General features: G+C 40.9%; 1 protein-coding gene across 1 annotated transcript; it reads right to left on the reverse strand.

Annotated features, from left to right (window-relative positions):
- Window positions 1–988: 988 nt before the first annotated feature.
- Window positions 989–6086, reverse strand: LOC122827068 (protein EFR3 homolog B-like). The gene is made up of 17 exons (XM_044109640.1): window positions 5984–6086; window positions 5706–5801; window positions 4802–4880; window positions 4591–4726; window positions 4360–4512; window positions 4130–4241; window positions 4010–4061; window positions 3700–3872; window positions 3506–3581; window positions 3163–3324; window positions 2954–3085; window positions 2816–2883; window positions 2604–2737; window positions 2402–2490; window positions 2285–2333; window positions 2103–2209; window positions 989–1468 (listed from the first exon to the last, which is right to left on the reverse strand). Exons 1-17 carry the CDS (start codon window positions 6031–6033, stop codon window positions 1334–1336), a joined length of 1803 nt encoding a protein of 600 aa, XP_043965575.1. The 5' UTR covers window positions 6034–6086; the 3' UTR covers window positions 989–1333.
- Between the last annotated feature and the right edge of the window lie 5092 nt (window positions 6087–11178).

Below are 11178 nucleotides of genomic sequence, written 5' to 3' on the forward strand. Positions count from 1 at the left end.
TTTGATCCAGTTTTTATAGTTTTGCTTTTTTGGAGTGATGTCAAAGAAATGGTGAGGAAAAACAAAAAGGTAAGATAATTGTATTTATAGTGTGGGGATGAATTTACTGCTGCCCTGATTCTGCTCAGCTTAGTTTCTCTAAGATTTGCTCCACTGGACTACAGCTGTTAATAACAGATTCCTGCTACTGGTTAGAAACACAAACACTAAAAACTGCTTACTTTACCATCCGACTGAGATGTTCCTGGGAGAACGTCGTCTGAGCCGAAAACTTTCTGAAAGTGAAACTAGAAGAGAAATCAGGAAATGTCATCTGCACCCAGAGAGGGAGGAGGTGAAGGATCCTTTATTCAGTAAGACAATCAAAATATTCATTAATCAGAGAAAATAACCAACAAGGAGAACAAGAAGAGTTTACAGGTTAGGAAAATTACTAACCTGAAGTTTCCGTAAATATAAAGTTCATCACCCTAAAGCCAACAAAGTTCATGGATGTGTCTGATGAAGGAAACAGAGTTCCCCTTAATGCATACATTTCTAATTTACTTAAATTTGACCTTTTCTGTTTTTAGTTACATTTCTAAAATAAAATATTTGACTTTGAAGGAAATAATCAATGGACAAAAAACAGATTTCCAAGGATCTGGTTCTGTAGTTATTTCTGACTTCAGCAGACATTTCAACTCTGTTTAAATCATAATCTGTCCATCATAGACAGATGATAACACAATTCTACTAATAAACTTTGAAAACATTTAGCGCACTTAGCTTTTCCTAAATTAATTTAATCAGATAAGTCATGAAACACAAATTTTTTTGTCTGATTTACAAAGTTTCAGTTTTATAAAGTTCAACGTCTTTAAGTTTTGTTTATCAGCTGTTAGTCCTTCAAGTAGTCAAATGAAAATGTTCATTAACAGAAGCACATAATCCAGATGTGTTTTAATTATCAGGGTTTGTTTTTATCTTAAGTCACTGGTTTGGTTCTGGAAGGTTTAGATGCTTATATAAGAAACAGAGACTCTGTTTTGCTACTAATTGTCAACACAATAACTGGATAACAAGGTCAGGAAAAAGTTTTAATTTTACAAAATATCAAGGAAGAGACGGTTAAAACATCAAACATGTTCTTACTGTGAATTCATGGTCTTAATAAACTATATGAGAATTTTTAATCAGACATTATTGTTTTAATAAATTAGCAAAGAAAGATTTTGTCATTTAAAAGTAACCAAACAGTCACTGAAAAAACATATTACTTGTAGATGAAACATGTTTATGATCCTTTTCTTTACCGCTACATAAAATGCTTCATTATTATCCAGCTGGGCCTCTAATACACACACAGATCAGGAAACTTCATCTCATAGACGGGCGTGGAGCGCTGAGACGGCTGTCCTGACGGAGACGGAGGAGGACGGACGATCAGGTCAAAGACCCGGTCCAGTTTGGACTGAAGCAGCGACGTCTAGGAGGAAAGACGATGCCGTCCGTCAGTCAGACAGTTTGACAAGTTTTCATTAAACAAAGTTTCTAATCTGACCGAAACCAAAACCAGTTTTAAGATAAATAGTTTGGTTTGATTGGGGACCAACTTGGAAACATTTGTTACATTTTCAGCTGCTGTAATTTTCTTTCTCTCTGCCTTGAGTCAAACGATCTAAACTACATGGAAACCTGTTCCTCTCCTGGCCTCTGGGGGGCGCTGCACGAAGAACCACTGAAGGAAACGACACAAAAACCTCTGAAGACACTGAGGCCAACTTCCTTCTTTATGAAATGAAAACATAAATGGAGGCGTCAGATTTTAGATGTTATTTGTCTACACACAAGTCATTCCTAAGCTAGCTGTTTGTTTTGGTTGTATTTACCCAGAATGCACTGCGCTGTAGTCCCTTTACTGCTTGTGGAGCGGTCTCTGGTCCGCTCGATGTTCACATCGACATTTTAACTGAACCAGATTTCACTTCCACCAAACCCAGACCGAGGTTTGATTAGCATTCACACCAACCCAACGGTTCAGTTATTAATCTGAATAATAATTCAGATTAATCCAACTAGAGTTGGATTAAAGCGGACTGATCGGTGCCTAAGTGTCTCACCCTGGATCCACAGAGAGCTGCTATTTCCTCAAAAGGAGCCGTCTGAAACCTCTCCACCACCTCCATCCTCTTCCTCCTCTCCTCCTCCTCCACGCCTCCTCTATCCTCTAAAAGAAAAACAATGTCTCAAATAAACAGAGAACCAAATGAAAACCACATGCAGGTAAAAGGCAGCGGTTTACCGATGGTGTTCTTCAGCGTCTCAAAGGTGATCTGCTCAGTCTGAGGTTTCTGTGGAGCAGAGAGTGAAACTAAATCAACGTTCAGATGAACAGATGAAGTTACAGATAGAATCAAACCTGAGGATCAGCGCTGGACTCCTGGTCCATGGCGATCTGGAGGGAGATGGTGTCTGCGATACTCATCTTCCTGGACAGACGGTCTTCATCTGGAACAAAACTAAAGTCAGAGAACTAAAAATCACAGGCCGACTTTCACACTAAACATTTCCTGTCTAAGAAAATCCTGAAACGAGTTTGTTTACAGGTGAGGAGTGTTTACCGATCAGCTGAGGAGTGTAAGGCGTGTTGAGGCGTTCACACTGTGCGCTGTAGCTGCTTCCTGTCAGCGCCTCGCCGATCTTGGACTGGACAAACAGGAGATCTTTGTCCACCTTCAGATCCCCGTTTGGGATCCTGACAGACCAAATCAATCAATCAATCAATACTTCTTCCAATCCAACCGGACGTCGTCTGATGGGCTTGTTTTGGTACCTGGGTTGGTCACGCAAAACGCTTTCAGGCAGCAGGTGTGGCGCCCCCTTCTGTCGACTCTCTATGACCTGCAGAAATATAAAACTAGAGTAGAAATGCTGAACAAACCTTCACTTCTTATTTCTACGCTCTGATCACCTGAGTGACGTGCTGATGGAGGGGCGGCGGCGGGCCGATCTGCGACAGAACGTGGAGGGCGGCGGCGCAGACGGCGTGAAGACTGCAGCGGTTCAAAACAGACAGACTCTCCTGATTGGACACGCCCATTTCCTGAGCAGCCAATCACAGAAGAGTCCATGAGAGAGGACGACAGCAACATGGAGACCCGCCAGGTGATGTGAGCTCACCTGCAGAGCCAGGATGAGTCGGATCAGGTCCACCAGAACCTCCTCACTGACCAGTTCCACACTGAGGACAACCAGTAAGATGAAGAGCGCCTGGTAGTGGCTCGGCCCGTTGGACTCCTCCTTACAGGCCAGGAAGACGTGTCTGTAGAGCCGCTGGGCGTGCTGCACAGCAGAAACACAAAAACCTTCAACAGTCCCGGCTTCTCTTCCTGGTTTTTATCTCTTTATTATCTTCTTTTCTTTGTAATGTAATGAATTTTGTTGAGCTTCTGTACAATAACAATGAAAATCATCCAGATCCTAAATGTCTGCCGAACATGAACACTGTGATCATCATCCTCACCTTCCTGATGAACAGGTTGTCCTGTCGGGAGCATCTGTCCTCCTTCTGCTCCAGAACCGACACGTCAAACGTCACACTGTCCACAAACAACCAACCAATCAACAGCAAGTCCAATTCTGCCGCTTCATTGGCTAATTCAAGCTGGTTCCATGCGTCTGCCACTAGATGGCGGTGTTCGGCATGCCGTTCCTGACCTGACGGCGGTGATCCTGGCTGCGTTGTGACGGCGGTCGATGAGCGAGGTGAGGATGGACAGAACCAGCAGGCGGATCTCCGGGTCGTCCATCAGGATGAAGGACAGCAGCGGCTCCAGGAAGGAGGAGGGCAGCGCGGTCAGCAGGTTGCTGCTGTCGTAGCGCTCCGAAACCTGAACAGTAACCACATTTGATTATTTATACATTATTGATTTGTCATTGTAGTGCTATCACCTGATTGTTTAGTGAACTAAATAAATATATTAAAAATGAATAAATAACATTTATTTATTTAAACATGGCTCCCCACCTGCAGCAGAGACTTCAGCAGCATCACCTGGATCATCCTGCTGCCTTCAAACCTGAAACACAGGCTCTGTTACTGGTCGTCATGGTAACGACTGGATGGGACAGGGAGGGGGAAGTTTACCCGGCGTTCGGAGAGCCCAGGGCCGGGTAGATGCCCGGGACTGGAATTTTCCCCATGATGAACAGCATGACCTCTGACCTCTGGTAGACAGGAAGTGTGTTGGCAAAGGATCCTGCAGCAGCACAAATTAAACTTCAATTAAAAAATCATTTAATGTTTAAAATAATAATTTACATAAAAATCAGATCAGGTGATTTTATTTTTAATCCCGGTTCTGACCCGGTTCTGACCGATGGTTTTGATGACGGCGTCCTGCAGCATTTTCTCATGAAACGACGTGGTTTTGTGTTTTCTGGCGTTGTCATAGTAACCAGTCAGCTGGTAGTCGACGCTCTGCCTGAGCTGCCGCAGCAACGTGTTGAACACCTCCAACACGGTGGGACCTGCAGCACGGAGCAGAAAACCGTCAGACAAGAGAACCTGGTCCGGTCCGGTCCTGTCCGGTTCTGGTTCTGGCTCACCTACAGATCCAGTGGCTTCGATCACAGCTGCCTCAGACAGAACCTCCACGATCCCGGCCCGGACGGATGCCGGACTCCTGCTGTTGGCGTCCAGGTGACCCAGCAGCTGCTGGATGACCAGGTGGGAGTGCTGGGACTGAAAACACATCATTTGGTCACAGCAGCGCCACCCGGTGGAAACACAGCGACACGGCGGAGCGGTTCTGCTGACCTGGATGGAGAACATGATGATCTGGAAGCAGCGAACAGCAAAGCCTCCTCCTTCCCACAGGCTGCGGCTGTCCAGGTGCCTGGAAGCACACCTGACCCTCAGAGACACTTCCTGTCCCAACGCTAACGCTAACGCTAATGCTAACACACCTGCGCTCTGGGAATAAGATCCACACAGTTTACCAGAAACAAGTTCAGATTTTCTTGATTCAGATACATTAAATCAGAGAAAATATTTTATTTAAAAAAATGGAGAAACTGAAACATCCAAAAACTAAATTTTGTTCTTGTTCAAATATCTTAGATCAATTGAAATAAGACAGTTATATCCAGCAGTAATTGTTAGCCAACAATTCTGGAATATTGATAAACAGTAATGGTAGATTATTTATATTGTGTAACATTTTTCCATGTTATCAGTGAAATAATCTGCCAATAGAAGTAAAACTTTAGGTAAGTTAGTTTTGTCTTATTTCTAGTTAGTCAAGATATTTGGTAAGATTTTGTATTTTTGCAATTTGAGGTTTTATAAATATAAAAATAAAGAGGTTTTCACATTAATAAAGACATTATATCCTACAGATAAACTTTTTAAGTTTCCAATTCATCTTGGATCAGTAAATCTCTCCTCAGCTCGACTCACCACTTCACAAAAACTGAATACGACCCATAAAATTAAGTAAATTAAAGAAATAAAACACTCATGTTGGTGTCAGTTTGTTGCTTTTGGAACGACTGACATTGCTAGCTGCAGTTTAGCCTGAAGCTGACCTCTAAAAACATGACAGTAACTCAAGTTTTACGTCTTTCTAACCAGAAAACATGAAACTAATTTGCTGATCTAGCAGGAAAATGATCTTAATAGAAGAAATGTTGCTGATCTGGTCAGTGAGTTTCATTCTCACATGAGGACGGGTCGGATGGCGTTGTTGATGTGTCCGTATGCGGCTCGGCCCAGCAGCTCTCTGAAGCACACCTCCGTCTGCTCAGCAGGAGAACCGCTGCAGGCAAACACATTCACTGATTCATCCTGATGAAACATTCACTGATTCATCCTGATGAAACATTCACTGATTCATCCTGATGAAACATTCACTGATTCATCCTGATGAAACACCAATGAAACCAGAACTGGTGATGCGTCTGAACTTCCTGTTTGGTCATGGAGGCGGAGTCAGCTCACCTGTCGCCCTGCTCCAGGTTGACCAGCAGGGCGGGGACAATCTGCTCCATGTGCCGCGGCTCCCAGATGTTGACCTGCAGCTTGGTCAGATCCACGTCTTCCTGACCACGCCTTGGTAGCCGCCGCTTGGTTCAAACACATGCCAATCTCTGAACCACAGAAAGTCACGTTTGTTCATCCGCAGAGATCCTCAGAACTGTCTTTAAAATTAAGATTCGTTTGGCTCATTTGAATAATTTTTTTTGCAGTTTTTCACAGCAGAAACAGTAAAAGTTTCATGTAAAGCATTTGGAAACTGACTTGATCCGAGTGTCGGGGTCTTCGTGGTCAGTGTGACACATTTCACTGAACCGAGACACGAAGAAGTCGTAGCTGCGATGATACGAAGGCGTGTCCTCCTCAATGTTCGCAAACTTCACAAACTGCAACAAAACAAACACAAAACATCAAAACAAGATAGAAACATTCAGTTTCATTTTAATATTCAAACATGCTTTGCTTCATGTTTCCTGGCTGATTTCATCCAAACAATCAATTTACCAGAAAAAGAATAGTTTAAGTTTAAAAACAACAAATCTAAATATCCTGTCAGATTCCTAATTCTGTATCAAAATCAGAATAAAAAAACAAACATTCTCAGATTTATGTTAATTATATTGTTAGTAAATGAAAATATTTAAACAACTGTTTCTTCTTATTTGGTGTGTTTGAGTTTGAAGACAAAATTTGCCTGATGAAGAACAAACATTTCTGATTCTGAGAAAAAAGATCTGAGAAAAGTCAACAGTTTAAGACAAAAGTCAAAATTATGAGAAAAAAAAATCCTGAAAAAAAAATGTTTGCCTTCTGAGAAAGGTGAAAATTTAGCAATAAAAAAAAAAAAAGGTCAAAATTCTGAAAAACCAGCACCGTGATCTTTTTGAAAAAAGAATGCAGATCTGAATTAACATTTATCGTAATGGCATTTGTAAAAGCTGATTAAAGCTGATTCATGCGGTGTGTGTTCCAGGTGTGTGTTCGTACGGAGCCGGTGGCCAGGATGTGCAGGTGCGGCCTGTCGGCACCTCAGCACCATGGCGAGTCCTCGAGGAAACTTCTCCACTGTGCGCTTGATGCTTTGGCTCTGCAGCAGTGGCGCATATGCTCTGTGCCGCGACATACCGCTCAGCAACAGCCGCTTTAACAGGGCGCTGACTGCTAAATATTCCCAGACTGGTTCTGTGGTTCTGGAAGCCCAGAATGCGGTGGTTCCAGCTCTCTGGTCAGGCGGCTGGAAACAGGGTGAAAGCGATCCTGTCCAGCACCAAAGCGCCGACAGAAGCCAAGAAAGGCCGCTATCCATGTTGGCCAGCTTGACCAGGCCGTCCCTGAGCACAAACTAATCAAATTCCTCATTTACCCTCATCACGACCTCATCACGACCTCACCACGACCTCACCACACGGGACAACGCTCTGTTTGTGTGTGTGTGTGTGTGTGTGTGTGTGTGTGTTTACCTCTGGGTCTTCAGGGAAAATGTTGTCCACCAGCCGTTTGTGGCGTTATGATGTTTCGTTGTTAGCAGCTTTACACACACTCAACAAATGCAAAACATAAAGTAGGTCTTTTACGTTTGTCCAAAATTGTCCGATTAACTCAACACAGGTTTATAACTACCACAGGTGGGAAAGGTTCTAAACATTTTACACTCTGGCCACAAAAATAAGCGTGAAACATTGAACCGACAGTCAGAGTAAAAATAGTGTTTTGGTTGTAAATTCCACTCAATTACTGATTGAATATCTTGGAATCAAATTTTATCAATCATTTAATATTTAAAAAATTACATCATCAGACAACAGACCATCTGAAATTAAGAGGATTTTTTTTTCCCAAATCAGTTTCTTCAAATAAAACTTTATTAAAAAAGCTTTGCAGGGGTCTATGTCCATTTAGTTTTGCCAAACATATTGCTTTTTCATTCAGTGGAGTAGAAAATCTAGAAAATTTTATTTGCCAAAAGTAGAAATGCTAAAATATAATTTTCTAAAAAGTACTATGCACTAAAAAACACTCCTGTGGTTTTTTTTCCAAATACCCTCATATGTAAGTAGTTTCTACAAACTCTCAGACATCAGTTCTCCTTTCGTAGCAAGGGAAAAGCAAGAGCTGTCTGATGGCTTTAATCATATAATTTCTCATGTTGACTTTTCAGGGATTAAAACGCTGCTAAATGTCACCAGTAAAGGTATCCCCACTTCTCCACCTTGGGTCCCAATCTGAACCAGTAGAGATGAGGCTTCATGTTTTGGGGTCCAGATGTATAGAACCGGGCAAAGGCTGTGTTAGCATCGCTGCGCCTCAGCAATTAATCCCTGCTGCTGCTGCTCGCCACATAGCGATCCTTAAATACTCTTGCGCTTTCCATCAGAAGGAAGCTTAAGAGAGCTCCAGGCGGCGGATCTAACAGCTTTAACCTGGATATGTGACCCGTTTGGACCTCAGAACCAGAAACATGCCTGTAATCAGCTCTGCATAATCTGAGCAGAGAATTACTGGATTCAGTTTAAATCCAACCATAACGTCGGAGCTGTGAAGGTTTTTCACATAAAACCTGCAGTAAAAGCAGAACTTTCTATTAAAATAAAAGTCAGGTGCAACTTATTTGTAAAGAAAAAGATTTTTCCAAAAAATAAAATAAGTTAACAGCTGCAAAAATTAAGTAGTTGGAGTGTAACAGCACAGTGTTTAAAATAACGAGGCAACATGAAAATATGACTCACATCGTCATCTGGATTATTACTGACCTGCATTTGCTCTGATGAAAGGTTAAATTCTGCTTTAATTTAAATAAAAAGGGACTTAAAGTCTTAAAAGGAAATTTATTAAAGCTCAATATCTATTATATTCCCCACGTTTTAGCTACAAGATGACATTCAAAACCTTTTTCAAACTGATTTTTCAGGAAATGTTTTTGAAAAGTTAAATCTGTACTTTCGTTCAAATCTGTAACAACTGTTAGGATCTGGCTGGTGTCCCCAATAATAAATGCAGGCTTTTGAAGATTTCTTTTTGATGGTCATACTATTTGTTCAGCATCAAAACCAGCAGTGAGAAAAAGCGTCACAATCAGACTTTTATTCAAATAAAATGCTTTTTTATTTTTTAGGTTTCTCACTCCAGTAACCACCCAGCAGCGCTTCCGTTTTTCTATCTGTTTTTAAGGTTTTTCGCTGTTAATTTCATCGCTTAAAGTTAAGAAAAAAAACTATCCTAAAAGTTAAGGCCAAATGGTTGATCTGACTAAACCGATCAGCCAAATGGATTTGATCTAAACAGAAACAAGTTTGGTCAAACCGTTATCAATGTTGGAAAATTATCTCATCAGTTCTTCTAAACAGATAATCAGCATCGGTTTGTGAATACCTGCAGAGATTGGACGAGGATTACGACTGAAATCTGTGGTGGGGAATTATAAATGATAAATTATGAATTATGAATTATGATTACACTCCAAACCGATCGGTTGGGTTTGATAGAATGAAATATATAATAATCAGCTGATAGCAGGAAGATAAAAAGGTCAGACGGAGATAAATGTTGAGAAACAAACTGAGAAATTTCAAATATGAAAATCTGTAAAGATGGGGAATTATAAAAAAACACATGAAAGAATTTAAGCAATCATACAGAAAAACTAAGATTTTTGGTTAATAATTGATGAATATTATCTTACCATACATGAGGATGATTCCTTCAGCTCACATCCACACACCAGTGGAGATAATCCTCACACACACACACACACACACACACACAGAGCACCATGTCTCCGCCCACTCTGGAGTTACAGAATCTCAGAGAAAAAATGTTCTGAAAGCTGGAAATGTTGTCAGATTAATAATGAAGAATTGATTAATCGATTTATTATTGAATCTTTTACATTTGTAGATATAATTATTAGAACCTTCTAGATGCGGAGATGAAGATTTTTAAAATAATCCTTCATAATGAAACAGACCCACAGCATGATGCTTCCACCACCGTGCCTGCTAACCTGACCTCCTTCTGGACCAATCTTCACTGGGAATAATTTCAATTCTTCTTCTCTGATTTAAATAAAAACTAAATAAAACTTTGGTTTTAACGTTGACATAAATGAACAGAATGGACGGGTGGTCCGGTTACCGCCAGAGGCCTGGTGGTCCAACACGGAGCAGCAGTCCTGCAGCAGCCGGCGAGGGGCCTCCGCCACGGTCGGCATGGCAACCACCCTGGGCAGGGTGATGCTGGGGAAGCTGGGCAGGCTGGAAGGGTTGGTGCCGCGGGGCAGAGAGCCGAGCAGAGCCGGGACCGTCACCATGCGGGGCAGAGAGCCCGGGATCTCCGTGGCAACGAACCCAGAGCCACAGGAGCAGAAGAAGAAGACGAGGCGGTCCTAAAGTAGAAGTAGAAGAAAACTGCTTCAACACATTCAAACACATTCCTCTGGGAATTAACTGAACTGGACCTGGTCATAATAATAATAATAATGATAATAATAATAATAATAATTATAATAATAATAATAATTATATCTGCACAAAATAATTAAAAATGTACAATATTCTGTTATTTTGGTGATTTTTTAAAAATTAATTTCAGACACAATTGGGTGAAAAAATAGGAAGTAAATTATCATTTTGCTGAAATTACTTTTTCATGTAAGCTGAAATATAAACTTGAAGCTATAAATAACTTTAACTTTAATATTTTAAATGATAATTTCTGGAGTTTATCTTTGATTAATCACTGCATAAATAAAGCATATTTATTGATCACTGTTTTACAGACGATCATTTTGTTTTCAAGCTTTAGAAAATTAATTAAAGTTTTGAATACAGAGAGAATTGCAGCCAATATTCAGCCAAATGAAAATAATTTCCTTTTATTTTTGTCATTTCTGACAAAAATACAATAAAGTCAAGATTATTTATTCCTGAAAAACTGCAGCTAGACAATAAACAGGAAAATGCAAACAGTAAAACCTTTAGAGCTTATTCGTTCAGAAAAGTGAATAAATTAAAACATTTGGTCTGAAAACGTTGCTGCTATAATTCAAACTCCTTTGTTAAAGTTTCCAAACGGTAATAAACAGTCGACCGTCTGACCTCTGACCTTCAGCTCCTGCAGTGAATCTGTTTCTTACCTGCTGCTTCCCTCCAACGCTCTGATCA

The sequence above is a fragment of the Gambusia affinis genome, linkage group LG24 (genome assembly GCF_019740435.1).
Source record: "Gambusia affinis linkage group LG24, SWU_Gaff_1.0, whole genome shotgun sequence".
NCBI lineage: Eukaryota > Metazoa > Chordata > Actinopteri > Cyprinodontiformes > Poeciliidae > Gambusia > Gambusia affinis.